Genomic DNA, 23536 nt, shown 5'->3' with positions numbered 1-23536 from the left:
GCATCTTATTACACTAAACTTTATGCATCAAGACATGCCCCCATGACTGACAGTTTGAGGACATACCTAGATCAGATTAAACTCACGAGACTATCTATGGAAGATAGAGGGATACTAGATTCCCCAATATTAGCTGCAGAGATTCAGATAGCAATAGGAGCTATGGCCCTACATACAGTAAGACCCCAGGTCCGGACGGCTTTCCTGCCGAGTGGTACAAACTATACGCTGAGAATATGGGCGCACAATTCAGTAGGCTGTTTACATATGCCCTGCAGAATTCAGAATTACCACCTTCTTTCTCTGAGGCTACATTAGTGGTGATTTACAAGGTGGGGATGCCACCGGATCAATGTAGTTCATACCGGCCCATCTCACTTATGAATTTAGATGCCAAAATTTTGGCCAAGGTGTTGGCCCTACGATTGACGGGAGTTATCCTATTTATCGTGGGGACAGACCAATCTGGCTTTATGCCAGGGAAATCTACGAATATTAATCTTAGACGCCTTTACTCAAATTTAAAGCTTAAGCATGACAATATAGGCAATAGAGCCATAGCCTCATTAGATAATGAAAAGGCCTTTGACTCAGTAGAATGGACCTTTCTCTGGGAAATCTTGGAAAGATTTGGGTTTCCAGGGAACTTTGTGCAGTAGTTAAGACTCCTGTATTGGAAACCCACAGCTCATGTCAGAGTTAATAGATATTTGTCAGAACCATTTCCCTTACATAGAGACACGCGACAGGGATGTCCTTTATCCCCTTTGATATTTGCATTGGTGATGGAACCTCTGTCGTGTCTCTAAAGGAATTGTAGTCTTATAGAGGGCTGGAACATCGCGGGGATAACTGAGAAGTTATCCTTATACGCAGATGATATGCTGGTGTATTTGGGAGACACAAGTGGGTCGCTGGAGGCGCTTCTGGAAGTAGTGAATGAATATGGTGGATTTTCTGGTCTGAGTGTTAACTGGGCTAAATCAGTGCTGTATCTAGTAGACGGAGGGGAGGGGACACCGGTCTCTTCCAGATCCACTGGTGGTGGATCAATGTAAATATCTGGGAATTATCATACATAAAGATATACAGCAATTTATCCCACTTAATATTTCACCGACCATGGAATACATCAACTGAAAACTGAAGGCATGGGAAACCCTCCCTCTGTCACTGGTATGACGTATCAACATTTTTAAAATTATATTTCTATAATTCAAATTACTATATGTATATAGAGCAGCGCCAGTTGTCCTACAGAAACCTAATTTTGTGGCAATTGACAAACTGACTCCATTCCTCTGGACTAACCCGAAACCTAGATTGGCTAGGGAAACTCTAAAAGCGCCAAGCACTCGAGGTGGCTTGGCTCTACCGGACATGTATAGATATTACTGTGCTGTCCAGTTGACGTACGCAAGCTGGTGGGTAAGGGCTGATGCTAACAATCCGGCAGGTAAATATCCAGTTGAACACCTCACCTCTAACATGTTTGGGTTTGAGGTAATAGGGGAGATGGGGAGGGATGGTCCCCTGTGTTGCCATTGTGGAGGAATCTAAAATTACCGGAACTAGATTCACTTCCCGAATTTTGGCCAAAACATAGAATTAAATATTTGACTCAGTTGTTCTTCGAAGGAGCTTTAAAACCTTTCCTGAGTTAACGGAGGAGTTTGGCCTACCCAGGAATAGCCTGTTTAGATATTTTCAACTAAGACATGCCTGTGCAGAGCAATTTGGTAGTGGTAGGATCAAGATAGAATATGAAGAGATTGAAAAAATTGTAGACACACAAATCTATGTAAACCAGTATCCTCCTTCTACTCAGTACTCATGTCCGAATTGGCTTCTCCGCCGACCAAAGCATTGGCAAAGTGGCAGAAGGATATCCCTAGACTAGAAGACAGGCATGAAAGAGAGCTCAAGTATAACTGGAGAATAATAGTCATAAGTGCTGGGGATCCCTTAATACAGGTGAAGTGGTTGCACAGAGTCTATTTGACTCCGATCAGGCTGGAACGAACGTGTCAACTTAATAGTTCTGTATGTTCTAGATGTAATAGAGCGACTGGCACTCTAATGCACATGATCGGGGAGTGTCCGAAAATTGCGGAATTCTGGTCAGCAATTCATGAGTTTTTGAACTTGAAACTGGGATTGCCGGCGGTATGCTCCCCTAAAAATAGCCTGTTAGGACTTGTGGATGATCTGTTGCAAACCAAATACTCAAAAAAAACTATATCGACTTCTAATGTTCTATGCTAGGAAGTCTATCCTATTGAATTGGAAGCCCCCGAAAGACCCCTCAATCCAACATTGTATGAAACTTATAGATGAAGCCTTACCAATGTAAAAAATGAAATATTTGGCTAGAAATAATCCTGAGAAATTTGACAAAATATGGGGATTGTGGTTGACTGCTAGAACATTGGTGGTCTAAAGCAGCGGTCACCAACCGCCGGGCCGCGGCCCAGGACCGGGCCCTGGAAGATTGTTTGCCGGGCCGCGCCAATTAGGGTGGCCAGACGCCTTGCACAATTCTCTCTCTGATTGGAGGCTGAATATAAATTCTGAACGCAGCAGCCTAAAGGACTCGCAGTACGCATGTGCCGCTCTGAGTTCCTCCCACCAGCTGAGTACGTTCTTCAGACCAGTGTTAGCAACTGTCACCCGCATCACGTGATGAGGATGGCCCGCCTCTATTACCTGTCATATGGTCAGTCACGTGGTCCGGTCATCTGCTATGAGAGCCATTGTATCCATGGAAATTAAGATGTGGAGAGCGCACGTGTCGCCAGTAGTAACCAGTCATGTGAGGTGCGGCAGGTCTCTGTGGGGAGTATAGTGTGGAGGTCTCTGTGGAAAGTATAGCGTGGAGGTCTCTGTGGGGAGTATAATGTGGAGGTCTCTGTGGGGAGTATAATGTGGAGGTCTCTGTGGGGAGTATAATGTGGAGGTCTCTGTGGGGAGTATAATGTGGAGGTCTCTGTGGGAAGTATAGTGTGGAGGTCTCTGTGGGGAGTATAATGTGGAGGTCTCTGTGGAAAGTATAGCGTGGAGGTCTCTGTGGGGAGTATAATGTGGAGGTCTCTGTGGGAAGTATAGTGTGGAGGTCTCTGTGGGGAGTATAGCGTGGAGGTCTCTGTGGGGAGTATAGCGTGGAGGTCTCTGTGGGGAGTATAGCGTGGAGGTCTCTGTGGGGAGTATAGCGTGGAGGTCTCTGTGGGGAGTATAGCGTGGAGGTCTCTGTGGGGAGTATAGCGTGGAGGTCTCTGTGGGGAGTATAGCGTGGAGGTCTCTGTGGGGAGTATAGCGTGGAGGTCTCTGTGGGGAGTATAGCGTGGAGGTCTCTGTGGGGAGTATAGCGTGGAGGTCTCTGTGGGGAGTATAGCGTGGCGGTCTCTGTAGGGAGTATAGCGTGGAGGTCTCTGTGGGGAGTATAGCGTGGAGGTCTCTGTGGGGAGTATAGCGTGGAGGTCTCTGTGGGGAGTATAGCGTGGAGGTCTCTGTGGGGAGTATAGCGTGGAGGTCTCTGCGGGGAGTATAGCGTGGAGGTCTCTGGGGTTAATAACTACTGTGAAGTGGGGACTGCTGAAAGGGGGAAATAGATACTGTGACGAGTGCTGAAGAGGTTAATAGCTACTGTGAATGGGGGATGCACCTTATGTTTTGTTATGCGGGTGAATCAATCAGCGCCGACCAGCACCCCCTAAGCCCCGCCGACCCCATAAGCCCCACCCACCCCATAAGCCCCACCCAAGAACCCCCACCCCACCCGGTCCCTGGGAAAATTGTCTTACATGAAACTGGTCCCTGGCACAATAAAGGTTGGGGACCACTGGTCTAAAGGAATGCGGGAGCCTGGCGGCGCTGCAAGATGGTGTATGAGAGAGTGATTGATATTAAAATGTATAAGATAATTATTATGAAGCAACGGCGAAAAGGCAGTCCTGAAGGAATCACACTGCCAGACTTTTATGACATCTGTTTAATGTACCAAACCGTTGCCAACATGTTTCACTGATTTGTGTGAATCTGGTTCTTTGAACTGTTCTAAATGTTTATTTCTTAAAATGACAAATTAAAAAAAAATAAAAAAAAATATATGATTCTCATGGACCAATCTCCAAGAGAAAGCAGTGTGGTCCTGACTTCATGGTACTGACATGGCTAGCTTGGAACCACCCCAGATCTGGTTCCAATAATGTAAAAGGAACCAGGTACTATTTTGGCCTTGTGGAAAAACCAAAAAGCAGGATAGAGTTGGGCAAAGTCGAGCCATTTCCATGCAGTGCTCTAAAATCGTGTCTCTCATGCTCTCTTGTTTGATTATGGTCCGTAACGCATTGTACCCAGCGGGGCGGCTTGTCCTGCGGTGTCCTGATATTGCTCTCTGTGTGATCGGTTCCAGCCGCTTACCGGACTCTGCTTTTCTTTCCAGATGTCGTATCGGCTTTTTGATGATATGAATCTGCTGGAGACATTTAAGATTCCACTGAAGGAATTCATGAACTACTTCCACGCGCTGGAGAATGGATACAGAGACATCCCCTGTGAGTCCATTATCTTTCAGTGTGCAGCGCTACTAGTAGAGGACAAGTCATCATCCCAGGATTAGGCTTCCCCCTCTGTGCCCTATAGTGTTGTGGTTACAGTACAGTTTGGGATGACCGGGGTCATGTTCTCCAAGTGCTAGGGGGAAGGGGAGCTAACTCCCTCTAGTAGTGGCAGCAAGAGTTAATAGTAAAGTTCTAGCAGCAGTAGTGCGGGATGGTTGTATTTAGTGAATGCATTGTCCCCAAGCAGTAATGGGATTCAGCGGTACCAGGGATCTTCATTCTGTGCTCCCTTTTCCAATAAGCCATGCCCTCTTGTTAAGCTTGGTGCAGAGGATCCCTCTAAAACTAGATGCAGCAAATTATGGCAAAAATCTGCCAATTTGCAACAAATTTTGGTGCAGTTTATGATAACATCTAGGTGTACTCACATTGTGAGCGTCTGGGGACAGGGATGATGGAAGTCATACAGTGGCCCACATTTACTAATCCCTAATTTGTAGACAGAGTGAACATAGACAGGCAATATGAAAATGCGCAACATTTATGACCGTGGCTGATGCTGGATGATCAAATCTGCAGATTTTGCAGGCGATTGTCGGAAAAGAAGCTCTCCTTCCCGGCAATTGTCTGTTCCTCAGTGGAGGAGAGCGCTGCTGCTAACTGCAGCAATCTCCTCCACAGTATTCGGCGGAGAGATCGCTATTGCCATCGCTCGTCCCTATACAAAATCATTATTTGCTGGCAGCAGACCGTGATTAGACAGCACAATATGCCACCATTAAAACGATGATTTTTAACCCGTACAAAAAATTAAAAAAAACTATGGCTCTCAGGAAATGGCAACACAAAAACAAGATTTTATTCTGTTCAAAAAGGCTTTCACTGTGTAAAAACAAAACAAATAAAAATGATAGACATATTAGGTATCGCCATGTCTGTAACAACCTGCTCTATAAACATATCACATGAGATGGCCCCTCACCTTGCCTCACAAAAAGTGTAATGCCAAGCGGTCAAAAAGTCTTATGTAGCCTAAAATGGTAGCAATGGAAACATCACCTCATCCTGCAAAAACCGAGACCCTACATAAGACCATCACTCAAAAAATAAAAACCAATGGCACCCCTAAACCAATCTATCAAAATCTGCTTCAAAAGCCATATGGCGCTACTTCCTTTCTGAATCGTGCCATGTGCCCTCACAGCAGTTTACCACCACATATGGGGTGTTGCCATATTCAGGAGAAAATTAACAAATTATGGGGTGCCTTTTCTCCTGTTACCCATTGTGAAAATAAAAAATGTGAGGCTTAAGCAACATTTTATTGGGAGAAATGAAACTTTAAATTTTTACATTCAAGTGTTTCTAAATTCCGTAAAACGCTTAGGGGATCAAAGTGCTCAGTACACCCATTAATATATTCTTTAAGGGGCGTAGTTTCAATTCTTGTGAAACACCTCAAGGGTTAACAAAGTTTGTAACATCAGTTTTGAATAATTTCAGGGGCTTTGTTTCTAAAATGGGGTCATTTATGGGTGGTTTCCATTACGAAAGCCCTTCAAAATCACTTTATAACTGAATTGGTGCTTAAAAAAATGGTTTTGGAAATTTTGTTGAAAATTTGAAAAATTGCTTCCAAAATTCTAAACAATCTAACGTCCTAAAGAAATAAAATTACATTTACAAAATGATGACAAAATAAAGCAGAAATATGGAGAATGTTCACTGATAACTATTTTATGAGAAATTACAATCTGTCTTAACCCCTTAGGGACTTAGGACGTACCGGTACGCCCTGTTTCCTGAGTCCTTAAGGACCCAGGGCGTACCGGTACGTCCTGTGTAGTTTTGATCACTGCCGCACGGCCGGCAGTGATCGGAACAGGGTGCCTGTTGAAATCATTCAGCAGGCACCCTGTGACAATGCCTAGGGGGATCCTGTGACCCCCCCCCCCCCCACCCCCGCATTGCTGATCGTAACAAACCACAGGTCAATTCAGACCTGCGGTTTGTAGCGCTTATGCAAGTTTATGATCCCTGCGGAGCGTGACTTTTGGATTTTGGATTTTTTGCTGGACTTCATTTGAAGCCCCCCCTGATGCACCCCTAGAGTAGAAACTCCAAAAAGTGACCCCATTTAAGAAACTACACCCCTTAAGGTATTCAAAACTGATTTTACAAACTTTGTTAACCCTTTAAGTGTTCCACAAGAGTCAATGGCAAATGGAGATGAAATTTCAGTATTTATATTATTTGTTACTTTGCTTCACAAAAAGTGTAATATAGAGCAACCAAAAATCATGTTCCTCTGCAAGTGGCCTTAGAGCGTTCTCTCTCCTCACTGCAGTAAAGTTTATGGCCGTGTCTTGCACGCTTCTCTCCTCTTGTTCTGGTCTAGAGATCGGTAGGAGTCTGAGTGTTTTTGATATCAAAAGTTTAAAACGAACACAAAAACACCATAAAATGATAAATTCCCCCTATTCTTTTGGTGCATCTGAATAGTAAATGTTGGCCATAGTGTGTGAAATAACCCCCAGGGGTACTGGCCCTTCTCATGGAAATCCAGTTGGTGTAGAGCAGTGATTATCAACTTTTTTATGCCAAGTACCCTCTACTGACGAGAAATTTAAACCATGTAACCCCAAGAAAGAAAGTGAACAGTTATAAATATTAACACAATTGGGCTATTCTCACACCTCAGTTCCTAGCCTCTGTCAGCTGTTCCTTCAGATTTGATGAGAGAATGGTTCAGCATTTAGATAAAATGACAGACACCCCATTAGGACCAATGATAGAGGACTATTACTTTTTGCGGCTTGGTCCCCATGTGGTATGCGTACCACAGGTTGATAACCACTGCTGTAGGGAGTCTTGCAGACAATGCTTCCTGGTAGAAAAAAAATATATGCATATTTGGAAGGAAGAGAACTCCCCCTAGTGTCACTTATAGGTATCTACCATGTAAGTCAATGTCCAGCCTTTTAAAGGGAAAGTGTCACCTATATTTTTTTTTCTGCCAGTTAAAACCAGATAGAGACACATATCCTTTTTTCTAAAAGTGTCTTCACATCACGTTTTTGTCATATGTTTAACGTACACAAAAAAGTGTATGTGAACGGATGCCTCAGACAGATGCCATACTGTGCCATCCATCACCATAGAGTCCCATTGTAAAAAAAAGTATAATTTTTTTTACAGGACTCTGCAGAATGGAAAAGCGTAGTATACCACATTTTTCCATTCTGCAATGTCCAGAAAAAACTGTATACGTTAATGTATACATTTTCTTTTACAGTGGAACTCTATGGTGACGGATGCCACTGTATGGTATCTGTTTGAGGCATCCGTTAACGGATATGTTTTTTTGTGTGCATTAAACATATGACAAAAACGTGATGTAAACCCACCCTAATCAGTTTTTATTTTCTGATTTTCCTATGTAGTCCTCTTATTGTGTTTCCTGAACATGATTACGGAGGTAGCCATCTTGCCTGAGCTGTTGATCACAGCCCCATGGTCCATAGACACAATGGTCAGAAGGGGACCTCATTGACTTCTATGGAAGGGTTTTCTAGACATGCTCTGTGCCCTGTGCAGAGGGCATTGTACAAGGGAAGAATAGATAAGCTTTGACAACAAGGATGGATCCTATGGTCACAGTGAGGGACGAGTGGTGATTCTTTACACAGTACCGTGATGCAGACCAGGGGGCATTCTGAAGTGTGGCAGGGGTAAGTTATTGTCCATGGTATGCCACACAGTAATAGAGAGAGAGCAGGTTGTGAGTGTCCTGGGGACAGGAATGATGGGAGTGATTAAAATCTAAGTAAAGCTGTATGCAGGGCCGGTTTCAGACAAAGGGTGGCCCTGCGCAAAGTTTTAAGTGGGGCCCCAAAAGAAATATTGCACAAACAGCACATTCACACATAGCCTGCCTGCACTGATTGCGGATTACACATGGTTTTTCCACGAGAAACTGCAGTGTAATACAGTACCAGCAAGGTGTATAAGATTATCTGTAGGATAGGTCATCAATATCAGATCGGCTGGCGTCCTTCTCCCGGCACACCTGACGATCAACTGTTGGGAGGCCAGTGATGTGACTGTATATCAGTCACATGGCCTAATACCAAGCATCGCTGCTGTCTAATGTACGGCGCTGGGCTTGGTAAACTGTAAAGAGACCGCAGTGCTCACCGGAGCCCTGGTGAGCGTCGTGGCCTCTTCAAACAGCTGATCAGCAGGGGTTTCAGGAGTCGGATCCCCACTGATCTGATACTGATGACCTATCCTGAGGATAGACCATCCATATCAAATTCCCATTTAAACCTTTTAACTGAAAAAAACAAGAAGCAGGTTGGAAAGACAAACAAATATAGCCTTTATAGTGTAACTCGCCTTTAAAAACACTTTCTGCATGTCATAGTGACCACATACCTCATTACATCCAGGGACATCTCCTGTCATGTAGACCTAAATCTTTCAGCCACATCTCGTCTCTACAGAGTTTGTAACACAGACACATTAGATTTCTCAAATTTTCCATCAACCTCCCCATCCTGGTGTCCCCACAGTGTCATCCTGCTGCCACCCCAATACTGTGCCTGTTGTGCTTTGCAACGCCCCAGGTACTATACTGCTGAAAAATAGTGACCCCAGTAGACATAATTGGGGTCATTTATCAAACTGGTGTAAAGTATAACTGGATTTCCAAAAGAGCTGTCAAAAATGAAAGGTGAGATCGGATTGGTTGCTATGGGCAACTAAGCCAGTTCTTTTTTTTATATATATTTTTTTCATCATAATAAAAAACAGGACACATTATAATAGAACAGGCAGCCGATACAAAGGAGCCACTTCACAAAAATAGACAGCTATCCTATAATCGAGTAGCAGAATACTACAGAGACTATAAGTAGGACTGCAAATTCATACTTACTGCATATAATAGAACTATAAACACCCTTCCCTCCCCCCCCCCCCCCCCCCATTGGCTGTCGTCACTCGCACCTCTAGTGAAAACCCGCACAGTTCCACCAGTGTCTATGCCTGAAAGGTCTTTCTTGCCGCTCTCCGTTTCCTTTTCGATATCCTCATACACTTTAATTTGTTGCAGGTACAAAATCCATTCATTTATTTATCTAAATTTATCTAAATGTATTTAACTAAGCCAGTTCTACTTTACACCAGTTTGATAAATTACCCCAAATGTCCCTATAGTGTCTACAGAAGCTATAATGTCCCCTAGAGTAACCCGAGTAATAACAACACCCTATATTGTGCTTCAGGTAATAATCCCTCTATAGTGTCCACAGAAAAAATAGAATTGGCCACACAGTGCCTCCCCAAAAGCAAGGCCCTGCATATAGTAATCCCCCATAGTAATTTCCCCCCACATAGTAATTTCCCCCACACCGCCCCATATAGTAATTTGCACCACACAGTAATTTCCCCCCACACTGCCCCCATATAGTAATTTCCCCCATACAGTAGTTTTCCACACACTGCCCCCACACAGTAGTTTACCCCATACTTCCCTCCACACAGTAGTGTCCCCCACACTGCCCCCACACAGTAGTGTCCCCCCACACTGCCCCCACACAGTAGTGTCCCCCCACACTGCCCCCACACAGTAGTGTCCCCCCACACTGCCCCCACACAGTAGTGTCCCCCCACACTGCCCCCACATAGTAGTGTCCCCCACACTGCCCCCATACAGTAGTTTCCCCCACACTGCCCCCACACAGTAGTGTCCCCCACACTGCCCCCACACAGTAGTGTCCCCCACACAGTAGTGTCCCCCACACTTCCCCCACACAGTAGTGTCCCCCCACACTGCCCCCACATAGTAGTGTCCCCCACACTGCCCCCACATAGTAGTGTCCCCCACACTGCCCCCATACAGTAGTTTCCCCCACACTGCCCCCACACAGTAGTGTCCCCCACACTGCCCCCACACAGTAGTGTCCCCCACACTGCCCCCACACAGTAGTTTACCTCACATTGCCTCATATAGTAATTTGCCCCACATAGTAATCCCACCATAATATTTCCCCCCACATAGTAATTTTCCACCATAATGCAATTTCCCCCCGATGTACTGTCTCTTTACATGTCCTTCTGTGTGTCCCCCAAAGTTGGCACATAAAAAAATAAAAAAAATAATGAAAAAGCCTAAAAGCTAAATACTCACCTATGTGCCAGGCGCACGATGGCAGGCGCGCACACTTCACTGTGCTGTGTCCTGGCACAGGCGTACGCGATGATGTTATTGTGGAAATTTTATTATGTGGACATTTTATTTTAGAATGTGTGTGTGTTTTTATAGATTGTCATCTGTCTCCCTGTGTCGGATTTGGCCAAAGAACGCTCTAGCAGAGGGTACTTTGGCTGAATCGGGACAAGTGGTAAAACCGTCAGTATGAAAACCTTCTCATGGGCTTGGAGACGTGTTCTCAGTGTGTAGGGGGGCGTTTGCCGGTTTGTGAGCATTAAGTGCAAGCACTGGGCTTCTTCCCTTTAAATGTCTATACACATTAGAGAAGTGAAGTCTGCATAACGCGAGATACATATTATACCTCTGCTGCGGCTTCGCTATCCCTTTCTGGATACATATCTGCTTTTAAGACATGCATATCTGCCTTGTCGGTATACTCGTACCGTATACTGACAATAGCCGTAGCAATGTCTCGCAGATAATCTCAAACCTATAAGAACCAGTAGAATGATCTTTATTAGATACTGATCACTTTTGAGCAGTATTGAATGAGGTCCATGCTGACAGTGATGGTGGATGGGCGGCCACCTGGCTGATCGGACAATAGACATGACTCATCCTTCCTTATACAGGGATGGGGTGTGTGCATTGTCTGCCCAGCCACATTGATTGCCCCTCCCTGTCCTTTGATATGTCATCACTTCCTGTATGTTATCACCTCCTGTATCCTTGTCTTGGGCCAGCCCCTTTTACACCTTTTGTAAGTAAATAAAAGGAACAGGTTAAGCAGGGAGGAGAGGAGTTGCTCAGAATTTCAAGCAAGATGGTAACAACTGGGTCTGTCTCTAACTGCGGCTAAGGGAATAGGGATTTACCTTTTTCCTTACACAAACTTTGATGCGAGTGGATTACAACTATTGATATTTCTACAACAATGTCAGCACGCAAGCCTGCACCGGGATGTCACTACCGCATAGGCCTCAGGCCTACTATGGTAGTGATCGGCGGCGGGGCAGGGAACTATGCGCTCCTGTGCCCAGTCGCAGTATGTGGGAGCTCGGGTCGGTGTTGGTGGGTCTGGGGCTGCCAACCCGAACGTCATCCGCCACTGATGGAAGGGGGCCCCTTTGGTGACGGGGGCCCAGGGCAATTGCCCAGTTTCCCCCCCTAACGCTGGCCCTGGCTGTATGTAAGCACAATAGGGGTAATTTACTAACCAGGAATACACCTATATCAGGATCTTTGCGTTGCAATCTGCGACTTTTCCCTGCTAAAGCCAGGTCTAAAAAAGTGGGATTAGCATGGAAGGGGAAGGGCCGGCAGGTCCGTCTCAATTACCATTTTTCTACATCTGGTTTAGGCATAGAAAATGGTCTAAAAGTAAGACAGCTAGGAAGCTGTCTTACATTTAGAAGTGGCGGTGGATCCGCTAAAGTCATGTAGAGGCGGTGCCTCTACCTAACTCTGGCAGATCTACCGCCAGCTATAGAGGCTATTAAGACTGGCGTCTAAAACGCCGGTCTTAATAAATGACACTGTATACAAATACTGGAAAATAATATAGTTGTTGCAGTGGGTGACCACTAGGTGGTAGACTTCCATCAGCTTCTCCTGCTGTGAACACTAGTAATACAGAACACCTTTATATTTTCAGATCACAATCGGATCCACGCCACTGATGTCCTGCATGCTGTCTGGTATCTGAGTACTCAGGCCATCCCGGGACTCCATACAATTGTGAATGATCAGAGCTCGGCCAGTGATTCCGGTACTGCCTTCACTTCCAGTTGAATCTTATTAGCATATACTGTAATGCAGAAATGTATATGTCTGGTGTCCTCCTACCCATCATGTCTGTTATAACTAGGGGCTGGATGCTGCCTTCAGGAGGACTTTCACATTATATTATCAGTATATTATACTATATATTATCAGCCGGAACCTGTTACCTTTGTGGTGTTAATGGGTTCTGAGTCTGACAACTGGGCTCTCAGCTGTTGTCGGTCATAGTATATTGAAGTGTAAGATCCTGTATCATCTCTCCTGCAGATTCTGACAGTGGAATCACACATGGACACATGGGATATGTCTTCTCTAAGACGTACAATCCCTCTGAAGAGACATATGGCTGTTTATCGGGTAATATACCATCCTTAGAGTTGATGGCGCTGTACGTAGCGGCAGCAATGCATGACTATGACCATCCGGGACGAACCAATGCCTTCCTAGTAGCTACAAATGCCCCCCAGGTGAGAGACCCTGGCCAGAAATTCCTGGAGTGTGAAATAGGGGTTACATTATAAATTACAATAATATGGGAGGTGCTACATAATAAATGATATTATGGGAAGTGTGCTACATAATAAATGATAATATGGGAAGTGTGCTACATTATAAATGATTGCAAGTATGTGGCTAATAATATATAATAATAATATAATATATAATATAATGCTAATAACATGGGGACTACAGTATGTTCTATTTTAGAGTTTTGGGAACAGCTGCATTGTATGTTTTATTATGATAAAGGGGGGTGTATAATTGTACATTTTATGGGACTAACTATATTGCATATTATAACATGGGAAGGGGTTGTATCCTATATGTCGACAGCAAATGACTGGAGGCCTCATTTTCTAGGCAGTGCTATATAATGATCGGTCAGTCCTGGAGAATCATCATGCAGCAGCTGCCTGGAACCTCTTCCTCTCCAGGCCTGAATATAATTTCTTAGTCAACTTAGACCACATGGAGTTTAAGAGGTTTCGCTTCCTGGTGATCGAGGCGATTCTGGCCACAGACCTCAAAAAGCACTTTGATTTCCTGGCAGAGTTCAATGCAAAGGTCAGTACAAAGTCCATGTTCTGGCATCTGGTGCTTCTGCTGTCCCTGGTGTAGCCGTAGTTATATCCTCTGCCATCGTGTCACTCCCTGTCTTCCTTTCATCTTACGTCTTTATTTCATCTTCCTTCCATCTGCCATCTACAGTCAATCCTCCATCTTCCGTCCATCCACTGTCTTCTTTCCTTCCTCAATCTTCCTTCCATCATTTATCTTCCTTCCATTATTTATCTAGCTTCCATCCTCCATCTTCCCTCTTCCTTCAATACTGTGTCTTAGGCCTCATGCAAACGACCATATGTATTTTGCAGTCCGCAAACCATGTATGTGCAAAATACAGATATGTGATTAAAGGGATTCTGTCACCTCTTTTTACCCTATAGAGCTGCGGACATGCACGGCTAGATCGCCGCTAGCATGTCCGCAATATACCTGTCCCATAAAGCTGTATCCTTTTATTGTGTTTAAAAAATGATTCTATAGATATATAAATGACCCTGGAAAGGAGCCCAAGGGGCTGTACTAACCTTCTAGGAGCCCAGCACCGCCTGCATCCTCTGAATCTCCTGCTTGCTCACAGTTAGATTGCCGATGCCAGCACAGGGAAGAAACACTATACCGGGATTACGGCAATCTAACTGTGAGCAAAGAGGAGATTTGGAGGACGCAGGCGGTGAAGGGCTCCTTCACAGGGGGCATGGCTGGGCTCCAAGAAGGTTAGTACAGCCCCTTAGGCTCCTTACCAGGGTCATTTACATATCTATAAAATCATTTTTTAAACACAATAAAAGCACACAGCTTTATGGGACAGGTATATTGCGGACATTCTAGCAGCGATCTAGCCGTGCATGTTAGGTCTGGCCTCTGGATAGGTCATTAGTATCTGATCAGTGGGTGTCCAACACACTGGGCTCCCGACAATTAGCTGTTTGAGAAGGCACCGGTGCCACGGCCTTGTTTACCAAGCACAGCGCCGTACATTGTATAGTGGCTGTGCTTGAATGGGGCTGAGCTACGCCTAGGCCATGTGAACGATGACTGTGTCATCACTGGCCTAGAGAAAGCTGTGAGAAGGCCGCAGCACTACTGCAAGCACCAGTGCCTTCTCAGACAGCTGATCAGTGCCTTCTCAGACAGCTGAGTGTCGAACCCCCTGATCAGATTCCCGATAAGCTATCCTTAGGAGAGATCATCAGTATTTAAATCTCAGAAAACCCTTTTAATCTTCCATGTTTCTTCTTTCCTTAGTCTTCCTTCCATCCTCTGTTTTGCTTCCACCATTTGTCCTTCTTCCATCATCCTTCCATCCTTAGTCTTCCTTCCATCCTTTTTGTTCCTTTCACTCTGTCTTCCTTCTATCCTTAGTTTTCCTTCTTTTCTTTTGCTTTGCTTTCTTCAATTGTCTTTCTTTCATCCTCCTTCTGGCTTCCATCTTTTGCCTTGCTTCATCCTTCATTTTTCTTGCATCCTACAGCTTTCTTCTATCCTCTGCATTCTATCCTCCATCTGTTTTTCCATCTTGCTTTCATGCTCCATCTTTTTACTATTCTCAGTCTTCCTTCCATCCTCTCTCTTCCTTTCACCCTCGCTTTCTTTCACTTTCTGTCTTCCTTCTACCCTCTATCTTCCATCTTCTGTTTTGCTTCAATCATTTGTCTTTCTTCCATCTTCTGTCTCGCTTCTATCTTCTATCATTTGACTTGCTTCTATCCTCCATTTTAATCCATCCTCCTCTTCCTTCCATCGTTCATCTTCCTTCTATCCGTTGTCTTTCTTACATCCTCCATCTTCCCTCCACCTTCCTTTCTTTTTCTTTTTTCCATCTTCCCTCTTCCTTCGATCCTCTGTCTCTCTTCTTTCCATCCTTTTTCCTGCTTCCATCTTTTGCCTTTCTTCCATACACTACTTTCTCTCCACCCTCAATCTCTCCTCTTCCTTCCTCCAATCCTCCATCTTACTTCCATCCTCTCTCTCTTCCCTCTATCCTTTAAGTAGCATTCCCAGAAAAATTACCTGCTAGAAAGGTAATTGATGTAAATTGTAGTGAAGGTAATCTTCTTGCCAGTAACTGTATTTGTGAGTTATAGCCTCCCTTCTGATCCTCAGATGTGACATGTGACCAACACTCTAATCACCAACCGACACAGGACAGCAAGTCAATTACTTCTCTATTCATTCCAATAAGACTGACATTGCGGCTACCACAGGATTACATAGAGAAATTGGCTTCTTATCCACACATACGATTCTGTTATTTGTATAGTCAGAGTGTTGGTCACATGACACAGCTGAGGACAAGAAGGGAGGGGATATATACAGTCACTGGTAAGAGGATTACCTTCACTACAGTTTACATCATGTACCTTTCCAACAGGTCAGAGAATAAAAATGTTTGTGGAAGTGATTCTTTAACCTGCCTTCCATCTCCCTTCTTCCATCTATCTTTCCTTTCCCTCCATTAATCATCTGTATTCTTTCCATCCTCTATCTTCCTTCATTCCCTGTTTTTATTCCCCTCTTCCTTCGGTCCTGTTTTCCTTCAATCCTCCATCTTACTTCCATCCTCAGTTTTCTCTCCATCTTCTGTCTTTCCTCCATCCTCTGTGTTCTCTTCATCCTCCTTCTATTCTTCTTCTTCCTTCCATCTGTGTTCCCTCCATCTTCCTTTTATCCTCCGTCTTCCTTCCATTCTTTGTCTCCCTTCCTCCTTCCATGCTTTGTTTTCCTTTTATCCTCTGTCTTGCTTCCATCCTCTGAATTTTTATTATCTATCTTCCCTCTATCCTTCCTTTCATCCCCACCATTCTTTGCCTGCCTTCCATTCTCTATGTTCCTTCCATCCTCTATCCTTCTATCTCCCCTCTTCCTTCCACCCTCTGCTTTTTTTCTATCCTCCGTCTTCCCTCCATCCTCTCTCTTGCTTCCACCCCCATCTTCCTTCCATTTGTCTTCCCTTGTCCTTCATATTTTTCCATCCCCTTCCTCCCACCTCCCTCTTCCTTACGTCCTTCATTTTCTTTATATCTCCCATCTTCCATTTATCCCGGCTTTTTTACATCCTTTGTTTTGCTTCCATTCTCTTTCTTCCCTCTATCCTCCATCTTACTTTCATTCCCCATCTTTCTTCCATTGTCCACCCCCATCTTTCTTATGTTTTCGGTCTTTCTTCCACCTTTGTCTTCTTTTCGTCTTACTTATATCCTCCCTTTCTTCCTTAAAGGTGAATGAAGATGTAGGACCCGGAATCGATTGGTCAAACGAGAATGACCGATTATTGGTTTGTCAGATGTGCATTAAGCTAGCTGACATCAACGGACCCGCCAAGTGCAAGGATCTCCACCTCAAGTGGACGGAGGGCATTGTCAATGAGTTCTATGAGCAGGTGATTGTGGCTTTACACATCAGATATCATTGTCCGTCAGACAATACCGTTATCAGCTGAGAAGCTGGAATTTCTCCAAATTTACATTTAAAATCTATCACTCTGGGTGAATCAAAAAGCACATCTTCTCTACATTTTCCAGGAGCTCAGGGGTTCAGTGTAAATGAAGATTCATCTTTGCTTAGTGAAATGATCTCCGCTTGCTGTCAGTGCATGAGATCATTGTTTATATTCAGAAGTCGAATACCTGTCCTGATTTATTAATTTTCACAGCTACAGTATATGTTTGTTACAGTTGTGTCTAGTCCTGAAAATGTCATTGTCATTGCCAAGGGTAATCTCTGTTGACTTGTTTCTGTCTGTTCTCAGGGCGATGAAGAAGCAAGTCTCGGGCTCCCAATCAGCCCCTTCATGGATCGATCGGCTCCTCAACTGGCCAAACTTCAAGAATCTTTTATTACTCACATTGTGGGACCACTATGTAATTCATACGACTCTGCCGGACTGATGCCTGGGACATTGATAGAGGACAGCGATGATTCCGGGGACACAGATGAGCAGGATGATGACACGGACACCACAGAGGAGGAGACATCTGAACCCTCCGAGAACCTAACAAGTATGTCCTCTCAGATCTTCTGTTGTTTCAAAGATGCCTTATGGGGGATTAAGTCAGGGAAGGGTAAGAAAAACCACATTCATTCTTCTTCTGTCACCTCCTCATCCTATCTCTGATAACCACCCGGAAATTCAACTCAATAAGCTGTCTCTTAAAGGAGAAGTATCACCTCTGCTAGGACTGAACCACCTATGTGTGTGTGTGTGTGTGTATTGGTGGGGGGTGTCCATTTTGAACCCACTCGTTACTGGCTTCAATGACAGGAAATGTACACAGGCAGGAGCTCCCGCAGTATGTGCAGATCCTTTCACCTAGTGTGTGCAGATTCTCTCACCTAGTATGTGCAGATCCTCTTCTCCAGTATGTGCAGATCCTTTTCCTCACTGTGCAGGTCCTCTCCCCTAGTATGTGCAGATCCTGTCCCTCAGTATGTGCCGAACCTCTTCCCCAGTATCTGCAGATTCTCTTTCATAGTACAGTATGTTCATACGCTCTTCCCCAATACGTTCAGATTCCCTCTGCAGTATATGCAGATCCCTTCACCAAGTATGTGCAGATCCCCTCCACAGTGGGGCACATAAAAAGCAGCTTTAGACAGTCTCACTTGGTTTACTACTGAAATTGCACCTGTTTTGGAAGCTTTTACACCACATTAAACTATTTTCAAGTTTTAGACTAATTCAGGAGTTGTTTATTTTCTGCGACTTTTTAAAATCTATTTATGTAGGTGTTCCTTTTTTACACATGGATTAGGGACAAAACCAGTACCTTTTACTCTACTACAGGGCTGGCTTATTTTTATTTGACGGTTTTGAATGGTAAAGTGCAATTAAAATGCAACTTTTTTTGCATTAAAAGTCGCATTTTCAGGGAGACATGTGACTTTTCTCTGCACAGATGCGACTATTATTCATGCGCAAATAAATAAAACCAGTCTAAGTGAATATGAACCTGTCTAAATGAAAAAGAAACACCAGAGGTCAGACTAATAGCAATACGCCTACGACTTTTAATAAATACTTGGCAAAAGAATGACAGCTGAATCAAATATGCCTCGTCTTATTTTAATTCTAAAAACAGGCGAGTTTGATAAATATGCCCCAGTATGTACAGATCCTCTCCTCCAGTATGTGTCGATCTTCTTCCCCAGTACAGTATGTGCAGGTCCCCTCTGCAGCATATGCTGATTCTCTTCCCCAGTACAGTATGTCCAGGTCCCCTCTGCAGCATATGCTGATTCTCTTCCCCAGTACAGTATGTGCAGGTCCCCTCACTCAGTATGTCCAGATCCCCTTCTGCTGTATGTGCGATCCTCACCCCTAATATGTGCAGTTTATCTTTTGCAGTATATGCACATTTCCTCCTGTAGTTATGTACAGATCCCCTCATGCAATGTGTGCAGATCCACCTCCCACATTATATGTAGTTCCTCCTCCTGCAGTATGTGTAGGCCTTCTCCCACATTATGTGCAGATCCTCCTCCTGCAGTATGTGCAGTTCTCCTCCACATTATGTGCAGATCCTCCTCCTGCAGTATATGTAGGTCCTCTCGCACATTATGTGCAGATCCTCCTCGTGCTTTATGTGTAGGTCCTCTCCCACATTATGTGTAGATCCTCCTCCTGCAGTATAGGTAGTTCTCCTCCCACATTATGTACAGCTCCTCCTCCTGCAGTATATGTAGGTCCTCTCCCGCATTATGTGCAGATCCTCCTCGTGCTTTATGTGTAGGTCCTCTCCCACATTATGTGTAGATCCTCCTCCTGCAGTATGTGCAGTTCTCCTCCCAAATTATGTGCAGATCCTCCTCCTGCAGTATATGGAGGTCCTCTCTCACATTATGTGCAGATCCTCTTCGTGCAGTATGTGTAGATCCTCCTGCAGTATATGTACTGTAGGTCCTCTCTCCCATTATGCACAGATCCCCTCCCGCAGTATGTGCAGTTCTCCTCCCAAATTATGTGCAGATCCTCCTCCTGCAGTATATGTAAATCCTCTCCCACATTATGTGTAGGTTCTCTCCCACGGTATGCACATATCCCCTTCTGCAGTATGCGCAGTTCTCCTCCCACATTATGTGCAGATCCTCCTCCTGCAGTATGTGTAGGCCCTCTCCCACATTATGTGCAGATCTTCCTCCTGCAGTATGCGTAGGCCCTCTGCCACATTATTTGCAGATCCTCCTCCTGCAGTATATGTAGGCCTTCTCCCAGATTATATGCAGATCCCCTACTGCAGTATGCGTAGGCCCTCTCCCACATTATATTCAGATCCTCCTCCTGCAGTATGTGCAGTTCTCCTCCCATATTATGTGCAAATCCTCCTCCTGCAGTATACAGTATGTAGGCCCTCTCCCAAATTATGTGCAAATCCTCCTGCTGCAGTATGCGTAGGCCCTCTCCCACATTGTATGCAGATCCTCCTCCTGCAGTATGTGCAGTTCTCCTCCCACATTATGTGCAGATCCGCCTCCTGCAGTATACAGTATGTAGGCACTCTCCCAAATTATGTGCAGATCCTCCTGCTGCAGTATGCGTAGGCCCTCTCCCACATTGTATGCAGATCCTCCTCCTGCAGTATGTGCAGTTTTCCTCGCACATTATGTGCAGATCCTCCTCCTGCAGTATATTTAGGCCCTCTCCCACATTATGTGCAGATCCTCCTCCTGCAGTATGCGTAGCGCCCCTCCCACATTGTATGCAGATCCTCCTCCTGCAGTATGTTCAGATCCTACTCCTGCAGTATGCGTAGGCCCTCTCCCAAATTATGTGCAGATCCTCCTCCTGCAGTATATGTAGGCCCTCTGCCACATTATGTGCAGATCCTACTCCTGCAGTATGCGTAGGCCCTCTCCCAAATAATGTGCAGATCCTCCTCCTGCAGTATATGTAGGCCCTCTGCCACATTATATGCAGATCCTCCTCCTGCAGTATGTGCAGATCCTACTCCTGCAGTATGCGTAGGCCCTCTCCCAAATTATGTGCAGATCCTCCTCCTGCAGTATATGTAGGCCCTCTGCCACATTATATGCAGATCCTCCTCCTGCAGTATGTGCAGATCCTACTCCTGCAGTATGCGTAGGCCCTCTCCCACATTGTATGCAGATCCTCCTCCTGCAGTATGTGCAGATCCTACTCCTGCAGTATGCATAGGCCCTCTCCCACATTATGTGCAGTTCTCCTCCCGCAGTATGTGCAGTTCTCCTCCCGCAATAGGTGCAGATTCCCTCCCAAATTTATACAGATTCTTTGCCCTGGTCCTTAGGGCTTTTCAGTAAGTGAAGGAGTGGATCTGTTCTATCAATGTGACAGGGGGCCACTGGTGGGGAATAGGAATCGTGTTGTATGTGGAGAGGAGGAAACCTGCTTAACACGGATATAATGGAACGTGCATCCATCTAAATAGTACAGCCATGTATATGACACTTTGCACTCCTTTCCTGTATTTTCACCCAGCCACTGGTCCATATAACACCCCTTCCCTATTGTGGATATTGATCTTCAGAACTGATACTTCTTCTTTAAATCTGTGTAATCTGATCATCTGCCGCTCAATGTTTTCTTGCTTCTGCTGGTGCATTGTCAGCTGCGGCACAGTTTACAGGGTGCAGATTCCTACAAGAAGGCGACTGTCTACTAATTACTGGGAGAAAGATTTATTGTGTAAATGGAACATGGTTACCTCATTGCGACAGCAAATACATTTTTCAGGATAGAAAAGAATGGAGGCGGGTCACCTGACCAACGTCACTAATAATGACTACAGGGACATGTCTCAAGTGTTTTTTCTTCATTGTCAAACAAGTTTACATAGTCCCACGTCCAGTTTATAGAATAGACCAGGCATGGCCAACCTGCGGCTCTCCAGCTGTTGTAAAACTACAACTCCCACCATGCCCTGCTGTAGGCTGATAGCTGTAGACTGTCCGGGCATGATGGGAGTTGTGGTTTAGCAACAGCTGGAGAGCCTCAGGTTGGCCATCCCTGGAATAGACATTCTGCTTAGAGGTCAGCGGTCTAATAATCTGCAGAATATATCACCATGTATCTTTTAGGAGGGGACAGAGCTACGGATGCGGACAGCACACAGAGTGCTGTCCGCATCTTTTGCGGTCCCATTGAAATGAATGGTTCCGTATACGGACCATATGCGGAACGCAGAAAACGGCCCGTATACGGAACTCAAAATACGTTCGTGTGAATGAGCCCTTAGGAGGCAGAGGGGAAACAGCAATGTTCTGCAGATCCACAGTATAGAGAGGTCAGTGGTGTAATAATCTTCAGAATATATGTCTGTGTATCTGCCAGGTGGTAGAAGGGGCAGAGCAATGTTGTGCAGATCTCTAGAAAGGATAGTGGTGTAATAATCTGCAATATATATCTTTTCTCGATTTCCACGGTTCTGTGTGGGGGTTTAACTCACATTCATTGATTGGTTTTGTTTTGCCGTTTTCTCATTCAGATTTTTTTTTCTTTTTGCAGAAAAGAAAAAATGCAAAAGAAAAATCTTCTGTCAGATCACACAACATCTGATGGAGAACCACAAGATGTGGAAGAAAGTCATTGAGGAGGAGCAGAGGTTGGAGGAGCCAGATAAGGAGGCGCCTGCTCTTCACCCAAGCTCTGAACAAATTGCAGCCATCAGGGAGGAGGAAGAGGAGAAAGCCGTCCAAAAGGCGGAGGACTCGGAGGGCGATGCGTGAGGACTGTGCGCTCCGCCCACCTCCAGCCTGCACAAAGCTTATACACAACACTGTAGACAACGATGCCGTGCCTCCACCCAGTATATACTGCGAGGTCCCCGGTGACCTCCGACGCTCAAGGACGCAAGCGCACTGACGCAAGCGCACCGCTGTGACACCTCCCACATCCTCGAGAGACTTAATGGAGGGCACAGCTGCACATTTCTGAAATCATATAATATATTTAATAGCTATATCTCTTTATCTGTATGATGGATGCGCCTCCTGCCGGGGTAGGGTAGGGGTACATATATATATACGTAACGGTCACTGTGAACAAACACGTAAATGTCTGCGCAACATGGCGCCAGTCAAGCACATTTATTATTAAAGAGGCGATCAGTTATTTTTGCCTTTATCCCCTCCCATCCCTGTGGACAGTAGAGGATGAAGGTTAGTCTTTCTCCAGGTTTTGATCAGTTTGTTTTTTTCCTATAAAATCCAGCTTCAGACTCCCCACCCCATTAGTCCAGTTTCAGACATGCCTGTGCACTGCATGAAACAAGATTCATATGGGAGCATGAATTCCCATAGTGCACTCTGCTCCTATGACCCGACCGCATGGTAGTATAATGATTTATAATGCTGTGTGTCTCTGCCTGACCTCGATTACAGTGATTTGTACTAACAGCATTATGTGAGTGCAAATCATTAGAGTTAGGGTTAATGCACAGGAACATATTTTCTTTCCGCGTCTGTTTCGTTTTTTTGAGGACCGTATGCGGAACCATTCATTTCAATAGGTCCGCAAAAAGAAACAGAAGTTACTCCATGTGCATTCTGTTTTCGTATGTCCGTATTTCTGTTCCGCATAAAAATAGAACATGTCCTATTATTGTCCGCATTATGGACAAGGATAGCACTGTTCTATTAGGGGCCAGCTGTTCCGTTCCTCAAAATACGGAATGCACACGGATGTCATCCGTATTTTTGCGGATCCGTTTTGCGGACCGCAAAATACATATGGTCATGTGCATGATTCTATGAATGATTTGGTGGCAGGGAGCTGCATATTACGCCCTGTGGGGTACTAAAGCCTCCTGAGGAGGATTCATTCAAAACGGGCAGCTTATAACATGGTTATAAGGGAAAATAATAGCATTCTTAATACAGAATGCATAGTACAATAGGGCTGGAGGGGTTAAAAAAAATAAAATAAAAATAAACTCACCTT

At 44.8% G+C, this 23536-nt stretch overlaps 1 protein-coding gene across 7 annotated transcripts in view; it reads left to right on the top strand.

The window, feature by feature from the left end:
- The window catches only part of PDE3A (phosphodiesterase 3A), a 255848-nt gene extending 233140 nt beyond the window's left edge, over positions 1 to 22708 (top strand). For 5 of the 7 annotated variants that reach the window (XM_044281487.1, XM_044281482.1, XM_044281486.1 and 2 more), the window contains 7 exons: positions 4442 to 4553; positions 12431 to 12544; positions 12826 to 13025; positions 13420 to 13623; positions 16841 to 17002; positions 17372 to 17684; positions 22103 to 22708. In XM_044281487.1, the coding sequence (XP_044137422.1) occupies positions 4442 to 4553; positions 12431 to 12544; positions 12826 to 13025; positions 13420 to 13623; positions 16841 to 17002; positions 17372 to 17684; positions 22103 to 22323 (1326 nt within the window). In that variant the 3' untranslated portion in view covers positions 22324 to 22708. Of the gene's footprint in view, positions 1 to 4441; positions 4554 to 12430; positions 12545 to 12825; positions 13026 to 13419; positions 13624 to 16840; positions 17003 to 17371; positions 17685 to 17781; positions 17784 to 22102 lie in introns of all 7 variants that reach the window. The other 2 variants (XM_044281489.1, XM_044281484.1) reach the window with 2 other exon arrangements.
- The last annotated feature ends 828 nt before the right edge of the window (positions 22709 to 23536 follow it).

The sequence above is a fragment of the Bufo gargarizans genome, chromosome 2 (assembly GCF_014858855.1).
Source record: "Bufo gargarizans isolate SCDJY-AF-19 chromosome 2, ASM1485885v1, whole genome shotgun sequence".
NCBI classification, from domain to species: Eukaryota; Metazoa; Chordata; class Amphibia; order Anura; family Bufonidae; genus Bufo; species Bufo gargarizans.
The sequence above is the reverse complement of the archived record's forward strand: the minus strand, read 5'-3'. Positions and strand labels throughout refer to the sequence as shown.